At 46.6% G+C, this 21801-nt stretch overlaps 1 protein-coding gene across 1 annotated transcript in view; it reads right to left on the bottom strand.

The window, feature by feature from the left end:
• Nucleotides 1-5268: 5268 nt before the first annotated feature.
• The window catches only part of LOC147084918 (uncharacterized), a gene marked incomplete at its 5' end in the record, with an annotated part of 36729 nt that continues 20196 nt past the window's right edge, over nucleotides 5269-21801 (bottom strand). Inside the window, one exon of the mRNA XM_085979371.1 lies at nucleotides 5269-5390. Coding sequence (XP_085835497.1) covers nucleotides 5269-5390 — 122 coding nt within the window. The remainder of the gene's footprint in view (nucleotides 5391-21801) is intronic.

Genomic DNA, 21801 nt, shown 5'->3' with positions numbered 1-21801 from the left:
GTCAAGCCTTGTGATTTTTATGGGAAGATATCAAGTTGTTAGCTACCTGTCTAGCTCTGCCTAGGAACGCGCTGCAAGGGCAGAATAGTTCAATTTTGCACCCAGGCGATATTTAACTTCCAAAATATCAATGGAAAATATATATCATAATAATGTCGTGGTATGCTTACATTCTGTTGCTAATCGTTTCTACATTTTTTCTGATATTAAATATTACATTTTAATTTGAACAACGTCTACTGTTCCTACAAACCTAACAAAAAAGTACAGTCATGCATTCTCTTATAAGTTCTTTATAAAATGGTCGCCTGAGTTGAAACTTTCTTCAATTAAATATTGGGAAGACCGAAGCTATTGTTATCGGTTCCCGCCACAATCGCCGTCCCCTAATCATCGACTCATCCCACTCCCTAACATCTGTCTGATGCTGAACCTCACTGTTTGCAACCTTGGTGCCATATTTCATCCTGAAATGAGCTTCCGACCACATATTCGCACCACAATTTTGCAGACGACACAAAGCTGGGTGGGCGTGTGTGCTGTGAGGAGGATGCCGTGAAACACCAGTATGATTTGGACAGGTTGGGTGATTGGGCAGTTGCATGGCAGATGCAGTATAATGTGGACAAATGCGAGGTTATCCACTTTGGTGGCAAAAACAGGAAGGCAGATATTTATTTGAACGGCAATAGATTGGGAGAAGGGGAAGTGCAACGAGACCTGGGTGTCCTTGTGCGCCAGTCGCTGAAGGTAAGCATGCAGGTGCAGCAGGTGGTTAAGAAGGCAAATGGTATGTTGGCCTTCGTAGCGAGAGGGTTTGAGTACAGGAGCAAGGATGTGTTGCTGCAGTTGTACAGGGCCTTGGTGAGACCACATCTTGAGTATTGTGTGCAGTTTTGGTCACCTTATCTGAGGAAGGATGTTCTTGCCATGGAGGGAGTGCAGCGAAGATACACCAGACTGATACCTGGGATGGCAGGAATGACGTATGAGGAGAGATTGGGTCGATTGGGCTTATACTTGCTGGAGTATAGAAGAATGAGAAGGGATCTCATTGAAACTTATAAAATTCTAACAGGACTAGACAGACTAGATGCAGGAAGGATGTTCCCAATGGCGGGGGAGTCCAGAACCAGGGGTCACAGTCTAAGGATAAGGGGTAAGCCATTTAGGACTGAGATGAGGAGGAATTTCTTCACCCAGAGAGTGGTGAACCTGTGGAATTCTCTGCCACAGAAGGCAGTGGAGGCCAATTCATTAAATATATTCAAGAAGGAGTTGAATATATTTCTTAAGGCTAAAGGGATCAAGGGATATGGGGAGAAGGCAGGGACAGGGTACTGAGTTTGGATGATCAGCCATGATCTCATTGAGTGGCGGAGCAGGCTCGAGGGGCCGAATGGCCTACTCCTGCTCCTATCCTCTATGTTTCTATGACTCAATTACAGCACTCTCCAAACCAGAAAGTAGAGGCTGCAGGTTTTGACAGTTCAGCGGCCATTCTGCTTTCTGCGCCGGTGAGCTGAGGGACTCCCGAGAACTGAAGGAAGGAAGCCTGCAGGAGAAAGTAAAGGTAAGTAAAACTTATTAAAACACTTTACACTTACCTCACACACTTACCTCTGCACACATGCACCCATCACTCACCTGCACAATGGACATCTCGACCCCTCCAACACCTGCAGACCGACGGTCCGCCTCGCTTACTTGCCGTTGTTTGGCGATGTCGGGAAGCCCACACTTCAGGGCCAAAAATAGGGATTAGGCAACAAACTACCTGTTAACTACCTAGCACTAATCCCGTTCCCGCCTCGGGGAGGCGGCTCCCAGCGCAGGTCGGATACCCGCCTCCTGGGACATTGGCAACGGGGATCTGGGGTTTCATTCTTTGGAACCGGAGTCTGATGAGGCACTCATGGACATGCCATCTGGAACGGAGATCTGCTGCCTGTCTTTTGCCTTCTAAGGTACACAGTGGCATTCGCTAGGTATTAGGACCACTGCTTTTCTTAATATATATTAATGAATTGGATTTCGGTGTCCAGAGCAGAATTTCAAAATTTGCAGATGACACAAAACTTGGAAGTACAGTGAGCAGTGATAGACTTCAAGAAGACATCGCCAGGCTGGTGAAATAGGTGGACACGTGGCAGATGAAAGTGCGAATTGATACATTTTAGTAGGAAGAACTAGGAGAGGCGATATAAACTAAAAAGTAAGATACAAGGGACATTGGCACGGAGGCGGGTTGGGGGCAGGATGGGGTTCCTGGCCCCGATTCTGCAATTTTCCCACCAATCCCGCCTCCAAACCTTCCTCCTCGGGGCTTGGAAAATCGAGCCCATAGACTACAAAAGAAAGGAAGTCATGATGAACCATTATAAAACACTGGTTCGGCCTCAACTGGAGTATTGTGTCCAACTCTGGGCACCGCACTTTAGGCAGGATGTGAAGGCAGAGAGGGTGCAGAAAAGATTCACAAGAATGGTTCCAGGGATGAGGGACTTCAGTTACGTGGATAGGCTGGAGAAGCTGGGATTGTTCTCCTTAGTACAGAGAAGGTTAAGGGGAGATTGATCAGAATGGTACCAGGGATGAGGGACTTCAGTGATGTGGAGAGACTGGAGAAGCTGGGGTTGTTCTCCTTAGAGCAGCGAAGGTTAAGGGGAGATTGACCAGAATGGTACCAGGGATGAGGGACTTCAGTGATGTGGAGAGACTGGAGAAGCTGGGGTTGTTCTCCTTAGAGCAGAGAAGGTTAAGGGGAGATTGACCAGAATGGTACCAGGGATGAGGGACTTCAGTGATGTGGAGAGACTGGAGAAGCTGGGGTTGTTCTCCTTAGAGCAGAGAAGGTTAAGGGGAGATTGACCAGAATGGGACCAGGGATGAGGGACTTCAGTGATGTGGAGAGACTGGAGAAGCTGGGGTTGTTCTCCTTCGAGCAGAGATGGTGGAGAGGAGATTTGATAGAGGTGTTCAAAATCATGAGGGGTCTAGACAGAGTAGATAGAGAGAAACTGTCCCCACTGGCGGAAGGGTCGAGAACCAGAGGACACAAATTTAAGGTGATTGGCAAAAGAACCAAAGGCGACATGAGTAAAAAAATATGCAGCGAGTGGTTATGATCTGGAATGCATTGCCTGAAAGGATGGAGGAGGCAGAATGAATTGTGGCTTTCAAAAGGGAATTGGATAAGTATCTGCAGGAAGAAAAACTGTAGGGCTACAGGTAAAGGGCGGGGGAGTGGGACTTGCTGAAGTGCTCTTGTAGAGAGCCGGAATGGGCTCGACGGACCGAATACCTTCCTTCTGTGCTGTAACCATTCAATGATTCTATCATCCTCCACGCAAAAGTTGGTAGAACTTTGGGACGCTCTTTTACAAACGGCAGTTGATGCTAGATCAACTGTTAATTTTAAACTGAGATTAAAAGATTTTTGTTTATCAAAGGTAATCCAGGAGTAATGGGGCAAAGGCGTGTGTAAGGAGTTAATTCACAGATCAGCGATGATATCATTAAATGGCGGAACAGGCTCGTGGGGCTAAATGGCCTTCTGCTGTTGTGGTTCGCAAGGGAAGAGTCAATGCCACTAAATTTGAGTTGCCGCTATTACTTCAGCTATAATGCTAACTCAATGTTGAAATCCAACCTTAAAATTGATAGTTAGGACAGGATCCAACTTGGGAAATAATTTGAGTTAGACGACTTGAATACGCCCTATTTTCAATTGCGCCAACATTGCTTGCTTTACAGGCAAGCGCGTCCATGTGAAGCTCCCCTGGACAGTAAATGAGATGTATGATCAGTTATACGTTTAAGAGGAGGAATTTTCACTTGACTCTGGAGTCAATTCAGACTTTTAGTTTTGTATTAATTTACACACGTTTAATGTTTGGTGCATTTTGCATTGTCTTAATCTTGCAGTGTCAGTACATAGAGTCATAACGGCACAGAAGGAGGCCATTTGGCGCATCATGTCCATGCCGGCTGTCTGTGGAGCAATCCAGTCATCTTTCTAAGAAGCCAGTTGTGAGCTGATAGCAATCAGATAATTTAATCAAATATTGTACTTAACGATGTCATCCACTTGTTGCCGATTCTGTATATTGCTATATATATAAGAATATAGGATAATAAGAAATAGGAGCAGGAATAGGCCACTTGGCCCCTCGAGCCTGCTCCACCATTCAATAAGATCATGGCTGATGTAGGACTCAAAGCCACTTCATAGTCCGCTCCCCATAACCCTTCACTCCCTTATCTTGCAAAAATGTGTCGATCTCTACTTTAAATGTATTCAATGACCCAGCCTCCACGGCTCTCTGGGGCAGAGAATTCCATAGATTCACGACCCTCTGAGAGAAGAAATTCCTCCTCATCTCAGTTCAAAAAGGGCGACCCTTTGTTCTGAGACTGTGCCCCCCGAGTTCTAGATTTCCCCACGAGGGGAAACATCCTCTCTGTATCTACCTTGTCGAGCCCCCTCAGTATCGTACATGTTTCGATAAGTTCATCTCTCATTCTTCTAAATTCCAATGAGTATAGGACGAGCCTGCTCAACCTTTCCTCAGAAGTCAAACCCCTCATCTCTGGAATTAACCGAGTGAATTGTCTCTGAACTATCTACAATGCAAGTATATCCTTCCTTAAATAAGGAGACCAAAACTGTACGCAGTACTCAAGGTGTGGTCTCACCAATACCTTGTACAGTTGTAGCAGGACTTCCCTGCTTTTATACTCCAAACCCCTTGAAATAAAGGCCAACATTCTATTTGCCTTTTTGATTACTTGCTGTACCTGCATGCTAACTTTTTGTGTTTCATGCACAATAAACCTGAATACATAGTCTTAGCCCGTAAGCAGTGCTATAAAATTATGGCATTTCGATATAATGGGGTACAGTCCAACTTCGACGGTGTCGCTGATGGTTGTTTTTAAACCCTGCCATCGTATAATTTTACTCCCACTGACGTGATGGGCGAGCGTGTTGGGTATTCCTTTCAGCTTAACTGTGAGACTTGGGCTGGGCTAAAACATACATAGACCATAAAAACCTGTGTTGATTGTCACAATAGTTTAGTCTGTTCGTGCAATCTGTCGGCTAGCCATAGAAGAATCCTTTAATAACTTGAGAGTTAAGTAATCCTTGGAGATTTTTGAACAACCAACCACAGCTGACCTTGAGATAATTTGAAACTGTGGGGAATGGCCTTGCACACTGTCTGACAGCAGAGGTTGTTGTGAGATCGCACTGTGCCTTTCTTGTCAAATCTGCATAAAATAAAAGTCAAGAACTTTGAAAGATGGGGATTTCACCTGGAACTGCCTAGTGGTCTGCCTGACATGATAGGCTATTGTGGGATCTTGCTGTGCCTTCCTTGTCAAATCTGCATAAAAGAAAAGTCAAGAACTTGAAAAGATGGGGATTTCACATGGAACTGCCTGGTGGTCTGCCTGACATGATAGGCTATTGAGGGATCTTGCTGTGCTTATTTTCAAATCCAATCCAATCCAAGACAAGACTTTTGTCAAAAGACAAAGTATTATATATATGTATATATACTATATTATATTTTCTTTTCTTCAGAATCAGAAATAAGTGGGATTTTTTTCTCAACTGAATGCTTTGTGGCGTCTTTGCGGTTCGCCAACTCTTAGCAAATTATGTTTAATCACATGATCAGCGTTACAGACAGAAATAAGTGCCTAGTTCCTCTCTTGAAGCCACATTCCAATTCAGCTTCAAGAAGCAGTCTGTTGCTAAGGATACTAGACTGAATCCTGAAGCACAGTCCATTCTGGGAGTGGATTATGCGATTTTGCATGTAATCTGCGGACATGATGAATACATCCCAAGATGTTGAGATGCTGTTCAGAGTTTAGTTCCTCTTATTTCGGCAAGCGTGTGCCATTGCTAAAGTCTTTAATTATTAAACAACATTGCTTCCTCATTTTATAGTACGGTCACAAATCTCGCACAGCTGAACACCAGTACCATAAAGTTTGTTTCGTGGTTTGTGATGGGTTCCATCCCAGTGCAGCGTATCAAGACTGGCATCTCTCTCATGCTACAATAGAAACAAAATACCGCGGCGGCTGGCAATCTGAAATAGAAACAAAAAAATGCTTGAAATGCTCAGCAGGTCAGCCAGCATCAATGGAGAGAGCAACAAAGTTAACCTTTCAGGTCGATGACCTTTCGTCAGAAGTGTAGGGGGGCATCTTTTTCGGGGTTTATGGTAATTTACCTTCCTTTACCTGGTTTACGGTAATTTACCTGGTCAAGCAGCTTTTTGCCACTGCACCTCTGACCAATCCCAAACAGCGGTTTCGAATCGCTAAACCCCACCTTCCAGTTCCGACTGAAGGACTTATAATTAATCATGTATTAAAAAACGGACAACTGGTCTGGATGTGAGAAAATCACTTTTATTATGCTAAAGAAAACTACACCACACAATTTTAGTAATCACTGTACAATTGCTTAAATAGGGGAAGACAGATGGCAAAAACGAGGGATAAATGGCTACAATGTTAATGAACCAATCTTAGCAATTTCCCTTAAATTACCACCCCCCTTTAACTCCTTACTAGATTACCTTGCTGAGGATTCAGAAACCTGCTCACCTGTGGTCCAAGGAAGTAAGAGAGAGATAGCTTCTCAGGAGCTATCCTTATATCCTGCCAGCTCCTGCTGTTTTGCGCTGGAAGGGTCTGTGTGCAAAATCCATGCCCAAAGTTTGAATATACAGGAGAAAGACCATGATTGGCTGATTCAAATGGCCTTGGAGTGGTTTGAATGTGTCTGCATTCTGGGGCCGAAATGTTCCCGCCCACATCCGGAGCTCCCTGAGCTGAACAAAAGGGAGTAATGGGTGATTCAAAAGCTCATCCATACTGATCTGTCCCCTATCAAAGTCTTTTCCGTAGTTTTGATGTGCCTCATTGTGTGCGTAAGGGGTTTTCAATGGGCTGGATTGCTGTTTAAACAGAGCCCTTTGTTCTGCGGTTTAGAGTAACCGCAGCTAATCCTTTTATATCAATAAGGCAGTAGTATCAATCGATCGTCTCTGCAGTTTCTATAAACAAACATCTTGTACTACAGGGTGATTGACAGGTCTGACTGCCACTGCTTGATCCTCCCACTTACACAGACACTTCGAGCTGCTTTCTTTTGTCTTTTGGCCATGCCTTTCTGACGGCCATTTTCAAACCTCTTTGCAATATACACAGTTCGAAAATCAGAGGTACCATTTTAATCTTAAAGTCCTGATGTTGAGACAATTCAAATCACGCAATTCTTCGTCCACGATGTGGACCAATATTTTCTGATCTTCAGGGATTTAGGGGATTTTTGCGAACCCCTACAGAAGTGGAAAAAGCTAGAGATGGAACGGATTTTATGCAAGTGCCTGGGCAGGGAATGGGAGGAGGAGAGGACAGAACAAAGGGGAAGGTCTGTGATAGGGGGGAAGGCAGGGGAGATTAAAAGACAAAAAGTATGAAAGTACAAAACAAAAGGAAATGGGACAAGTAACGAAAGAAAAGATGAGTCTAGAGGAGGTGTAAATGGGAATGAAATAATCAACAACAGCTGCAATCAGGAAAAACTAGGGGCAGACGTTATGATCTGAAATGGTTGAACTCGATGTTGAATCCCAAAGGTTCAACAATTTCAGTCGATTGGACACTTTACAGCCTTCTGGACTCAACATCGAATGCAACAATTTCAGATCATAACCTCTGCCCCTATTTTTTTCGGACGCCAGCTGTTGATGAGGGATAAATATTGGCCAGGACACCGGGGAGTCATGTATTTCACAAATACATGTACATTTTAATTGGGAACAGTTGAATGTCTGAGATCAAAGTGAAGTTTGTGTACACAGGGGAAGGATGCTAATATGGAGACAAGATGGTGTCCCAAAGAGGCTAAACTTCATTGCAGTGGACATTCCCTGGGATTTGAGATAATTCTTGAACTGTCAATATAAATAGGCAGCAAGATAGCACCTTATCATTGGAGTGAACATGTATTGGTGTCTGACAGAGTCAAACAGCAGCTCACTGAATAACTGAATCATCAAATATTACTTCTCCATAGAAGGTGTCAGCCTTGGCTCAATGGTAGAAAGAACCGACAAAATGATTGAATTCTCATGTTTTGGTTTACAGGACAGCCACCTGTTGTGTATGTGCCTTTAAGGGAATAACTGGTCTTAGACTGCAGTACTGGCAGTGACCACCCCTGTATAAAAGGCACGAGCAGGCTTCTGTAGTTTCAGTTTCAAGCTGCCTCTTGTTCAGTAAAGTACCTGTTAAACTGTTCTCCCGAAGTCCGTGTATTATTGAGGCGCGGACTTTACAGTGGCGATGAGTAAGTTCGAACTCACCTGCAGTGTGGCATCATCTCACGGGGATCTCGCCTGAAAGGAAGGTCCTGGAAGGTCATAGTCTGAGCAACGGGCGTCGACCGAGGGCAACCGCCCAAAGAATCCATCGGTGTTTGGAGAATTGTGGGAGAGACTGTGGTTCCAGCGAATCGTGCTGGTAGCAGGTAGCGCGCTGACCCTTCCGGACTGCGGCGGGCTCAAACTCGAGCGAGCGGCTCTACAAATCAGGCCATGCAGCGTCGCTGGGAAAAGAAAACAAGAGAGAGAGGGTGGAGTGCGCAGGGCGCGGTCGGTGCTCGAGAACAGGACAGCGGAGAGAAACGAAACGGGGGGGAAGGAAAGCGAGACGCGCCAAAGCTGCGGGTCGCCGCCATTACCCCATAGAATGCTAGGAGCAGCGTGGCAGTAAGGGGAAGAAGCAAATGCACGGGAGGAGCCATTTTATCCCGTTGGGGAAGAAGCAAAAGCTTGGGAGGCACCATTTTATTCCACTGGGGAAGAAGCAAAAGCACGGGAGGTGCCATTTTAAATCACCCAAGATGCCGAAAAGTGGCAGTATCACTGCTTTCGACAACGAGGTAGAAGACTGGACCACGTATGTGGAAAGAATTGAAGTGTACTGCAAGGCAAATGAGGTGGCTGATGGAAAGAGGGCGTCGGTATTAATAAATCTGATGGGTGCGAATACGTACGGCCTATTGCGGAATTTAATTACCCCAGCTAAACCAATGGAGAAAAGTTTTGAGGAGATTGTTCATATCTTACAGGAACATCTAAGCCCTACACCACTGCTGATAGCAGAAAGATTCAAGTTCCATAAAAGAAACCAGCATAAAGATGAGAGCAATGCTGACTATCTTACGGAACTACGCAAGTTATCGAAGCACTGCCAGTTCGGAGCAGGACTGGCAGACACCTTACGGGATAAGTTTGTCTGCGGGCTCCAGAGTGAAGGAACCCAGAAACGACTACTTTCAAAAATGGACCTGATGCTAGAACAGGCTTTCAGCGTGGCAGTATCCTATGAAGCAGCAGCACGGGGAGCTGCGGAAATACAACAGAAACCACAAGAACACAGCGCTAACGAAATGGCGTATGGAGCCGAAAAGTGCTATCGCTGCGGCAGAACAACCCATGAACAGAAGGACTGCTGGTTTAAAGACAAAATATGCAGGCAATGTGGGAAAATGGGACATATAGCAAGAGTCTGCAGGTCGGGAAAGACCAACACAACAAGAACTACTAAGGAACAGTACAGGAAAGTAAAGAAACTGACAGATAGTAGTTCAGAAGATCAGGAGAGTGATAATTACTCCGGGAGCAGGCGACTAAGTTGTTTAAAGTTACACAACGTGATCGCAAAAGAAGATCACCGAACCATTTGGGTCACCCTCATGATAGCAGGGTCCCCAGTGAAGATGGAATTGGACACAGGATCAGCCCTTACTGTCATGAATCGATGAGACTATGAGCGGCTATTCTCACACATACCCTTAAAGGACACGTCCATTGTATTGAAGACATACATGGGGCAAAAGGTCTACCCCAGAGGAAAAATAAGGGTGCCAGTTGAATATAACGGAAAGGAAACACAGAAACTATACATGTATATACTACGAGATGGAGGACCACCATTATTGGGATGTGAATGGATCCGAAGACTACAATTGGATTGGCATTCCATTATGGCACTAACTGTGACTGACAAAAAAGATGATGACGTCGCACCTGGACGTCTGTCACAAATTCTATCTGACGCGGAAGAGGTGTTCCAACAAGGACTTGGGACTCTAAAAGGAGTAAAGGCAACCATAAAGATTGAGGATAACGCAACCCCAAAATTTTTCAAGGCCAGACCGGTGCCATACGCGATACGCCCAGCTGTGGAAGCTGAACTGGAGAGTCTGGAGCATTCGGGGGTGCTGTCTAAGGTGGACTGGAGTGAGTGGGCCACACCCATTGTTCCTGTAATGAAGAAAGCATTGAGCAGCACGCCTGGGGAGCCAAGGAAGGTTCGCATCTGTGGGGACTTCAAGGTGACTGTGAACCCAGTCCTGCACACAGTACAGTATCCGCTTCTGCGGATAGAAGATATTTTTGCCTCACTATCTGGAGGGAAACGTTTTACAGAGATTGACCCGGCTCAAGTGTATCTACAAATGGAGGTGGAAGAAGCATCTAGGAAATACCTCACGATAAACACTAACAAAGGCCTTTACCAGTACAATCGACTGGTATTTGGGGTAGCATCAGCCCCGGCTTTGTGGCAGAGGGCAATGGAACAAGTCCTGCAAGGGATCCCGGGGACCCAGTGTTATTTGGACGACATCCTGGTTACGGGCGAAAATGACAATGAACACCTTGCCAACCTGGAACAGGTGCTCACGAGATTGCAGGAATATGGGCTACGAGCCAACCGTCCCAAATGTGAGTTCTTCAGGAGACATATCTCGTATTGTGGCCACATGATTGATGAGGAAGGGTTGCATAAGTCGCTGGACAAAATGAGGCTGTAGTCAAGGCTCCAGCACCAGAAAATGTGTCGCAACTGAGGTCATTCCTTGGGTTGGTGAACTACTACCATAATTCTTGCCGAATTTATCTACAATTCTGCACCCACTGAATGCCCTCCTTCAAACTGGTGTAACATGGAAATGGAGTGATGAGTGCAAGCGTGCCTTTCAGGAATGTAAATGCCAAATCACTTCAAAAGAAGTATTGGCCCACTACAACCCACTACCAATTCGGTTGGCATGTGATGCGTCACCTTACGGCAGTGAAGCGGTGCTGTCACACAAATTCCGTGATGGTTCAGAGAGGCCAATAGCCTTTGCACTGTGCTCGCTAACCTCAGCCGAGCATAACTACGCCCGATTGACAGGGAGGCCCTCAGCCTGGTGTGGGGGGTGAAGAAGTTCAATCACTATCTGCACGGGCAGAAATTCACCCTACTGACTGATCATCAAACCCTGGTCTCAATTTTTAACCCAAAGAAGGGCGTTCTGGTGATGACGGCGCAACGGCTGCAAAGATGGTCACTTTTTCTAGGGGCACATAAATGAGAAGCCAACCAGGAGCTTCAAGATAGGGCAACCAGTCTTGGCCCGCGACTACCGAACAGAAAATGGCACCCAGGCACGATATGCACACAGCAGGGACCACTAATGTACACAGTGGACGTTGGAGAGAGCATTGTGAGATGCCATGCTGACCAGATTCTAGAGTCACAGGAACAAGCCAAACCTGTACCACAAGCATGTGCACCTGGTAATGATCCCGAAGTACAGATTGCGTCTATCTCAGAAGCAGGGGTATTGGAAGCTGACGAACCAACCAATGACAATGAGCCAGAATTGACTCCACCGCCAGAACAGGATACTCGAGAAAGCCGCTATCCAGTCCGGATCAGGAAGCCTCCTCAAAGATTGAACTTATAAATGACTATTTCAGTTGATGTATATATTACTGAGAAAATTGTAATTGTAATTAGTTATTATTTAGTTGTTAAATGAATGTTATGTACTTTTTATCTAAAAGGGGAGGAATTGTTGTGTATGTACCTTTAATGGAATAACTGGTCTTAGACTGCAGTACCGGCAGTGACCACCCCTGTATAAAAGGCCCTAGCAGGCTTCTGTAGTTTCAGTTTCAAGCTGCCTCTTGTTCAGTAAAGTACCTGTTAAACTGTTCTCCCGAAGTCCGTGTATTATTGAGGCGCAGACTTTACACCACCCTAACGCATTCTGCAAATGCCGAGCTTTATTACAAGGGGTTGGAGTATAAGAGTTAAGGAGTGTTGCTACAATTGTACAGGTCCTTGGTGAGACCACACCTGGAATACTGTGCACAGTTCTGGTCACCTTAACAAAGGAAGAATATACTTGCCTTGGAGGTGGTGCAACATGTAATTGATTGATTCCTGGGATGAAAGGGTTGTCCTATGATGAGAGATTGTGTAGAATGGGCCGATACTCTCTGGAGTTTAGAAGAATGAGAGGTGATCACATTGAAACATACAACATTCTGAAAGGGTATGACAGGGTAGACGCTGAGAGGTTGTTTCCCCTGGCTGGAGTGTCTTGAATAAGGGCCATAGTCTCAGGATAAGATTTCAGACATTTAAGACTGAGATGAGGAATTTCTTCACTCAGAGGCGGTGAATCTTTGGAATTCCAGCACTCTTATGAGCACTTCAGCTAGTCCCACTCCCCCGCCCTTTACCTGTAGCCCTGCAATTTTATTTCCATCAGTTATTTATCCAATTCAAATTTCAAAGCCATAATTGAGTCTGCCTCCACCTGCTTTTCATGCAATGCATTCCAGATCATAACCACTCGCTGCATAATTTTTTTCCTCATGTAACCTTTGGTTCTTGTGCCAATCACCTTAAATCTGTGTCCTCTGGTTCTCGACCTTTCCCCCATTGGGAGCAGTTTTTCACTGTCTACTCTGTCTAGACCACTCATGATTTTGATTACCTCAATCAAATCTTCTCTCAGCTTTCTCTGCTCTAAGAAGAACAACCCCAGCGACTCTAGTCTGTCCACGCAACTGAAGTCCCTCATCCCTGGAATCACTCTCGTAAATCTTTTCTGAACCCTCTTTAAGTCCTTCACATCCTTCCTAAATTGCGGTGCCCAGAATTGGACACAGTACACCAGTTCAGGCCGAAAAAATGTTTTATACAGTTCCTCGCTTTTGTATGCTATGGCTCTATTTATGAAGCCCAGAATCCCGTCTGCTATTTTAACTGCGTTCTCAACCTGCCCTGATACCTTCAGCGGTTTAAGAACTTAAGAAGTAAGAGCAGGAGTAGGCCATACGGCCCCTCGAAACTGCTCCACCATTCAATAAGATCATGGCGATGATCTCATTGAATGGCGGAACAGGCTCGAGGGGCTAAATGGCCACGTGCTGTTCTTAGCTTCGCAAGTGAATAGTTAGCGCCATTAAGTTTGGTTTGGCGCTATTACTTCAGCTATAATGCGAACACACTGTTGAAATCCAATGTCCAAAATTGGGAGTCAGGACACGACCTGACATGGGAAGCAATTAGTTAGACTACGAGAGTTTTCAATTGCGCCAGCTTTGTTTTGCAGGCGAGCGCATTCACGTGAAGCTCCCCTGGACAGTAAATTAGATGTTTGATCAGCTATACCTTTAAGAGAAGGAAACCTCACTGTGCTAAGCTCTGGAGTCAATTCAGACCTTTACAGAAGTTCACAGAAGTTCACAGAAATGCCACAGTGCAGATAGAGGCCATTTCGGCCCATCGAGCCTGCACCGACACATATCCCACCCGATCCCCGTAACCCCATGTATTTAATCCCCCTAACACTAAGGGTCAATTTATCATAGCCAATCAACCTAACCCGCACATCTTTAGACTGTGGGAGGAAACCGGAGCACCCGGAGAAAACCCACGCAAACACGGGGAGAATGTGCAAACTCCACACAGTCAGTCACCCGAGGAGTATGCCATTAGGTCCTTCGAGCCTGCTCCGCACTCAATATGATCATGGCTGATCCTCTAACGCATAACCATATACCTGCTCTCTCCCCATACCCCTTGATGGCTTTTGCCTCTAGAAATGTATCTAGATGTATTAATTTACACAAGATTAATGTTTGCTGCATTTTGCATTGGTCCTAATCTTGAAGTGTAAATATATATTTCTAAGAAGCCAGTTGCGAGCTGATACTAGTCAGATAATGTAATCAACTATTGTATTTAATGATGTGATCCACTTGCTGCCGATTCTGTATATTGCTATTCATAAATTAACCTGAATAATTAGTCTTAACCCATAAGCAGTGCTCTAAAATTATGGCATTTTCGATATATTGGCCCAGAACTTGGTGTCGGGGGCTTGCAGCACGTGCAAGCCCCCAATGTGCACTTACCCGACGTGCCGACTTCTGAAACCTGGCTCGCAGTGGATTTCCTGTCAGTGGCCCGGTTCTGATGTCGGCGCGCTGTGCTAACCTGACCCAACGGCGTAGTTAATGCGATGTGCTGGCTGGGATCAGGTGAGCACTGTTCAGCCAATCAGGGGAGGGGAAACTTCATTCATAAAATTGAGATTAGTCCTGGGAGAAGGAGACAGACCATACCTTGGGGCCAAATATGTAACAACATGTCACAACCTGAGGACTGTTTAAAATTAAGACTGTTTAAAATTAATATTGAACGTACCAAATGAAGTACAAAGACTGTTTAAAATTAATATTGTTTAAAAGTAATATTGTATGTACCCAACAAATGTCAAATCGATTGACACCTACAAAATGTTTGAAAATGTACCTTTTTGCTATGTAAGCTTTGGCAATATGGTTCTCTGTAAACTTTCATGCCAATAAAGCATTTGAATTTGATTTGAGTAAGAACTGTCAAACTCATGAAAAGTACTGCACCCCAAAACACTACTTAAACTTTAAATAAAATTTAAAAAAACATCCCAATCATTAAATTATGTATAAATAAGTTAAAAAAAATAATTTAAACAATTTTTTTTTTGAAAAAAATAAATTTTTAATAAAAAGGGTCTAAAACTAAACTTACCTTATTGTAGATTCTTTAAAATAATAAACCTGTGGAAATTTTTTTTATAAATTGCACTAAAACACTACTTACCTGTAAAAATAAATACTTACGTGTGCTTTTTACAAGCGTAAAGACCGGAGGCCTTTACACATGCGCAAATCCCCCAAAACAGAGGAAATCCAAGACGCACGCGCTGCCCCCTACAGCGCACGCGCTAGGCTCTTCACCTCTTGGGTTAGAGGAGAGGAAATACCGGTTTTCAGCGCATGCGCTGTGCATGCTGAAAACCGGCATTTCCTCCGGCCAGACGCGTGAGTACCCCTTCCGTAATCATGTGTTTGGGGAGAAATTACTACCCCAATGTGTGTACCGTTCAACTTCGGCGCTGGTGGCTGTTTTTGCCGTCGTTTAATTTTACTAACAGTGACCTGATGGGCGAGCATGTTAGGCTTTACTTTCAGCTAAACTGTTAAATTGGGCTAAGCTAATCCATACATAGATCATAAATATATGTGTTCAATGTCAGAAAAGTTTAGTCTGTTAGCGCAATCTGTTGGCTAGACATAGAAGAATCCCTTAATAACTTGAGAGTTACGTAATCCTTGGAAATTTTTGAACAACCAACTGTAGTGTCCGTATGTAGATAAAGACACTGAAGACAGGAGTTGGTTCATAGGTATTTACTAAGCAAGTCTGGGGGGGGGGGGTCTAAAGGATATACACAATACACAGGCTTATATAGCCCAAGTGGCAATTACTGGCATTACGCACACCTGGGGCTCTTAAAGGCACATACACCACCATTGCTCTTAAAGGCACATACACCACACCAACCACAGCTGACCTTGAGGTAATTTGAAACTGTCGCTGTACGCCAACTCATAGCAAATTATGCTTCATCGCATGATCAGCGTTGCAGACAGAAAAAGTCCCCAGTTCCTCATTTGAAGTCACATCCCAATTCAGCTTCAAGAAGCAGGCTGTTGCTTAGGATGCTAGACTGGTAGCTCAAGGACAGTCCATTCTGGGAGTGGATCATGCGATTTTGCATGTAATCTGTGGTCATGATGAATACATCCCAAGAATTTGAGCTGCTGTTCAGAGTTTAGTTCCTCTTATTTCGGCAAGCGTGCGTCATTGCTAAAGCCTTTAATTATTAAACAACATTGCGTCCTCGTTTTATAGTACCATCACAAATCTCACAGAGCTGAACACCTGTACCATAAAGTTGGTTTCGTGGTTTGTGACGGGTTCCATCCCAGCACAGCGTATCAAGACTGGTATCTCTCTCATGCTACAACAGATGTAACGGATTTTACGCAAGTGCATGGGCAGGGAAAGGGAGGCGTCGGCCTTGGCTTGGTGGTAGAAAGATTCAACAAATGGTTGATTTTGTGGGTTTTGGGTTACAGGACAGCTGCCCTACCGCGTCTACATCGCGCCTTTCATCTGACACAGTCAATCGATGAATTGGAAATGTTCAATGCTGTGGGAAACATGCATGGCTAGGGAACGGGAATGGATGAGAACACTTGATTGTATTCGGAAACATCCCGTTCAGTCCGCATCTCCAAATATTTCCAGTTCTGACGAAGGGTCATTGACCTGAAATGTTAACTCTGTTCTTCTCTCCACAGATGCTGCCTGACCTGCTGAGTCTTTCTTGCCTTCCTGCCTGTACAATAGATACGGGAAAACCAGTGGATGTGGTGTATTTGGACTTTCAGGAGGCTTTCGATTAGGTCCCGCATAAGAGATTAGCGTGTAAAGTTAAGGCACATGGGATTGGTGGCAAGGTACTGACTTGGATAGAGAACTGGTTGGCAGACAGGAAGCAAAGAGTTGGAATAAATCGGTCTTTTTCCGAGTGGTAGGCAGTGACTGGTGGGGTACCGCAGGGATCAGTCCTAGGACCCCAGCTATTCACAATATATATTAATGATCTAGATGAGGGAACTAGATGTAGTATCTCCAAGTTTGCAGATGACACAAAGCTGGGTGGGTGTGTGTGCTGTGAGGAGGTTGCCGGAAAACTCCAGTATGATTTGGACAGGTTGGGTGATTCGGCAGATGCATGGCAGATGCAATATAACATGGATAAATGAGAGGTTATCCACTTTCGTGGCAAAAACAGGAAGGCAGATTATTATCTGAACAGCAATAGATTGAGAGAAGGGGAAGTGCAACAAGACCTGGGTGTCCTTGTGCACCAGTCGCTGAAGGTAAGCATGCAGGTGCAGCAGGCGGTTAAGAAGGCAAATGGTATGTTGGCCTTCGTAGCTAGAGATTTTGAGTACAGGAATAAAAATGTCTTGCTGCCATTGTACAGGGCCTTGGTGAGACCACACTTGAGTATTGTGTGCAGTTTTGGCCGCCTTATCTGAGGAAGGATGTTCTTTCTATGTTGGGAGTGCAGTGACGATTCACCAGACTGATACCTGGGATGGCAGGAATGAAGTATGAGGAGAGATTGGGTCGATTGGGCTTATACTCGCTGGAGTTTAGAAGAATGAGAGGGGATCACATTGAAACTTATAAAATTCTAACAGGGCTAGACAGACTAGATGCAGGAAGGATGTTCCCGATGGTGGGGGGAGTCCAGAACAGGGGCCACAGTCTAAAGATAAGGGTAAGCCATTTTGGACAGAGATGAGGAGGAATTTCTTCACCCAGAGAGTGGTGAACCTGTGGAATTTCTCTATCACAGAGGAAGTTGAGGCCAATTCATTAAATTTATTCAAGAAGGAGTTTGTAGGGGGGCATCTTTTACCTGGTTTACAGTAATTTACCTTCCTTTACCTGGTTTACGGTAATTTACCTGGTCAAGCAGCCTTTTGCTGCTGCACTCTGACAAATACCAAACAGCGGTTTCAATCGCTAAACCCACCCTTCCAGTTCTGACTGGAGGAACTTATAATTAATGATATATTAAAACGGACAAAATGATCTGGATGCGAGAAAATCAAACTTTATTTACTAAAGAAAACGACACCACACGATCAAAGCAATAAAGAAACTATACCACACGATCAATGTGAAATTGCTTAACGGGAAGGCAGACAACAAAAATGAGGGATAAATGGCTACAATGTAAGTCTTACAATCTTAGCACTTTCCCTTAAATTACCACCCGTCTAACTCCTTACTAGATTACCTTGCTGAGGAGTCAGAAACCTGCTCACCTGTGGTCCAAAGAGAGAGAAGAGCTCACCTGCAGTCCAAGGAAAATAAGAGAGAGATATGCTTCTGAGAAGCTATCTTATATCCTGGGAGCTCCTGCTGTTTTGGCGCTGAAAAGTTCTGTGTGCAAATTCGTGCTGAAAAGTTAGAATACACAAGAGAAAGGCCATGATTGGCTGATTCAAACGGGCTATTTCCCAGTGGCCAACTGCTCCCATTGTCTGGAATGGGTGATTCAAACCCATTCAGTTTAAACTGTTCCCTTCCTCAGTTTGAGTGTCCTTTTCAAAAGTCTGGGCTGAGCCTTCAAACCATCTCCATTCACCCTGATGGGTTTTGAATGGGGCTGTATTACTATGTAAACAGAAACCCATTCATTGTGGTCACTCAAAACCGCAGCCTCAAGTGGTTTAATCCCTTGTGTCAACAAGGTAGCAGTTTCCTGTAAACAAACATCGATTGTCTCTGAAGGGAAGGGAAACTCCCTTTTTTTCATTGACAGAATTTGACTGCCATTGCCTCCCCTTTTCATAGACATACACGCCTTTGTCCTTGGCCATGCTTTCTGACGGCCCATTTTTATCCCTTTGAAATTTACACAGTTCAAAACTCAAGAGTACATTTTTTAATAAAATGTTCTGTCTTAAAGTGTGCGAATATTTCCACAAAGTTCCTCGATTCTGGTGTTGTCCACATGCTGCCCAACTCCACGCAGCCCCCTGCGATTCTGGGTATGTTTAAAACATTGTCCAACCCAGAGGCAATTTCCACGATGTAGATTAATATTTCCCGATCTTCGGGGACTGAGGGGATTTTTGTGAACCCTACAGAGTTAGATATATTTCTTAAGGCTAAAGGGATCAAGGGATATAGGGAGAAGGCAGGGACAGGGTACTGAATTTGGATGATCTTTGAATTTTTATTTTTTTCCCTTCCCCAGAGAGCTGTGGAAGTGGGTCATTGAATATATTTAAGACGCAGAAAGACAGATTTTTGAAAGACTAGGAGTCAAGGGTTATAAGGACTGGACAGGGAAGTGGATTTGATGCCAAGATCAGATCAGCCTTGATCTTATTGAATGCGGAGCAGGCTCGAGGGGCTGAATGACCTACAGCTGCTCCTACAGCTGCTCATACGACTTATGTTCTTATGTCTTATGTAGGAGAAGATCATTCAGTCCCTCGAGGCTGTTGCGCCATTCATTGAGATCATGGTTAATCTGTGATCTAACTCCACAGACCCGCCTTTGGGCCCATATCCCTTAATACCTTTGGTTAACGGAAAGCTACCAGTTTCAGATTTAAAGTTAACAATGGATCTATAATCAATTGCCATTTGCGTGAGAGTGTTTCAAACTTCTACCATCCTTTGTGTGTAGAAGTGTTTCCTAACTTCACTCCTGAAAAGTCTGGCTCTAATATTTAGACAATTCCCCCTAGTCCTAGAATCCCCAACCATCTACCCTCTCTGTTCCCCTTAATAGCTTGAAAACTTCGATGAGATCACCGCTCACCTTTTCTAGGGAATACAAGCATAATTTGTGTAATCTTATCTCTCTTGTGACCTCTCTCATCTCTCTCTATATATATATATATACTAGCTGGGGTGAGCCGGCATTGCCGAGGCTTTTTTCGAGGGCATGTTGTTGTTGGAAGAGAGAGAGAGAGCGACTGGGGGGAAGAGAGAGCGCGACTGGGGGGGAGGAGAGAGAGCGACTGGGGGGAAGAGAGAGAGCGACTTGGGTAGGGGAAGAGAGAGAGCGACTGGGGGGGAAGAGAGAGAGCGACTGGGGGGAAGAGAGAGAGCGACTGGGGGGGGGGGGAAGAGATTGAGAGCGAGCTGGGGGGGGAAGAGAGAGAGCGACTGGGGGGAAGAAGAGAGAGCGACTGGGGGGGGAAGTGAGAGAGCGACTGGGGGGGAAGAGAGAGAGCGACTGGGGGGTGAAGAGAGAGAGCGACTAGGGGGGAAAGAGAGAGAGCGACGGGGGGAAGAGAGAGAGCGACTGGTGGGGGGGAAAGAGGAGAGAGCGACTGGGGGGGGGGAAGAGAGAGAGCGACTAGGGGGGGGAGAGAGAGAGAGCGACCTGGGGGGGATGAGAGAGAGCGACTGACTGGGGGGGGGAAGAGAGAGAGCGACTATGGGGGGGAAGAGAGAGAGCGACTGGGGGGGGGATGAGAGAGAGCGACGGGGTGAAGAGAAGAGAGCGACTGGGGGGGAAGAGAGAGGAGCGACTGGCGGGGGAAGAGGAGAGAGCGACTGGGGGGGGAAAGAGAGAGAGCGACTGGGGGGGAAGAGGAGAGAGCGACCTGGGGGGGAAGAGAGAGAGCAACTGGGGAAGAGATGAGAGCGACTGGGGGGGGATGAGAGAGAGCGACTTGGCGGGGGGGAAGAGAGAGAGCGACTGGGGGGGGAATGAGAGAGAGCCGACTGGGGGGGGGAAGAGAGAGAGCGACTGGTGGGGAAGAGAGAGAGCGACTTGGGGGGGAAGAGAGAGAGCGACTGGGGGGGAAGAAGAGAGAGCGACTTGGGGGGGAAGAGAGAGAGCGGACTGGGGGGGAAGAAGAGAGAGCGACTGGGGGGTGGAAGAGAAGAGAGCGACGGGGGGGAAGAGAGAGAGCGCGACGGGGGGGGAAGGTGGCCCCGATGGGAAGCCCCTGCGAAGGAAGGAAGAAGGTAAGCTCTCCCTCCCTGTCCCACCCCCTCACTCTTTCCCTCCCTGTCCCACCCCTTCACTCTTTCCCTCCCTCACCCTCTCTCCCTCCCCCACCTCTCCCTGCTTTACTCTCCGTCCCCCTCTCCTCACGCTCTCCCTCCCCCACCCACCCTCTCTCGCTCCCCCTCCCCCCACTCTCTCTCTCTCTCCCCTCCCCCCACCCTCTTTCTCCCCTCCCCCCACCCCTCTCGCTCCCCTCCCCCCACCCTCTCTCTTCCCCTCCACCCAACCTCTCTCTCCCCTCCCCCACCTCCTCTCTCTCCCCTCCCCACACCCCTCTCTCTCCCCTCCCCCCCACCTCTCTCTCCCCCTCCCCCCACACTCTCTCTCCCCCTCCCCCCACCCTCTCTTCCCCCCACTCTCTCTCTCTCTCCCTTCCCCCCACCCTCTCTCTCTCCCCTCCCCCCCACCCCTCTCTCACTCTCCCTCCCCCCCCACCCTCTCTCTCTCCCCTCCCCCACCCTCTCTCTCTCTCCCCCTCTCACCACCTTCCTACCCCCCTTCCTCCTCCCTCTCACCACCTCCCTACCCCCTTTCCTCCCTCTCCCCCCTTCTCCCTCTCCCCCTGCCCGAGCCCTCATCCCCTACTCCAATCCCTCTTTCCCGCCCCGGGGCCCGGGCCTCGGCACCTGGATGAACGCGTTCCCTTGGACGCTTTTGGCGGCCTCGGCCGTCACCCTGATGCCATTGGCCGAGGCGAACACCCGCCAAGACATGGCCCAGCCGAGTCCCAGCGCCCTGGTCAGCTCGAGGTCCACAGCCACTGTTCAGCCGCAGGCCCACAAAGCACCCGAGCCCAGCGCCGGCGATGGTTCCACGGAGCTCCGTGCCGCCCCACGCACTGACATCACCCCGCCCTCCCGAGCTGGCTTGAAGAGCGCTGATTGCGGCTGTGAGAGACGGCCGGCGGGCTCGGTTGCTTGGGTAACCCTTCCCGCTCTCCAAGCCCCGCCCGTGATCAGCACTCC

The sequence above is a fragment of the Somniosus microcephalus genome, unplaced genomic scaffold (genome assembly GCF_052327205.1).
Source record: "Somniosus microcephalus isolate GS21.2 unplaced genomic scaffold, FLI_Smic_1.0 unresolved_chr9, whole genome shotgun sequence".
Taxonomy (NCBI): Eukaryota; Metazoa; Chordata; class Chondrichthyes; order Squaliformes; family Somniosidae; genus Somniosus; species Somniosus microcephalus.
Note: the sequence above shows the minus strand (reverse complement) of the source record. Positions and strands in the feature narration are given on the sequence as shown.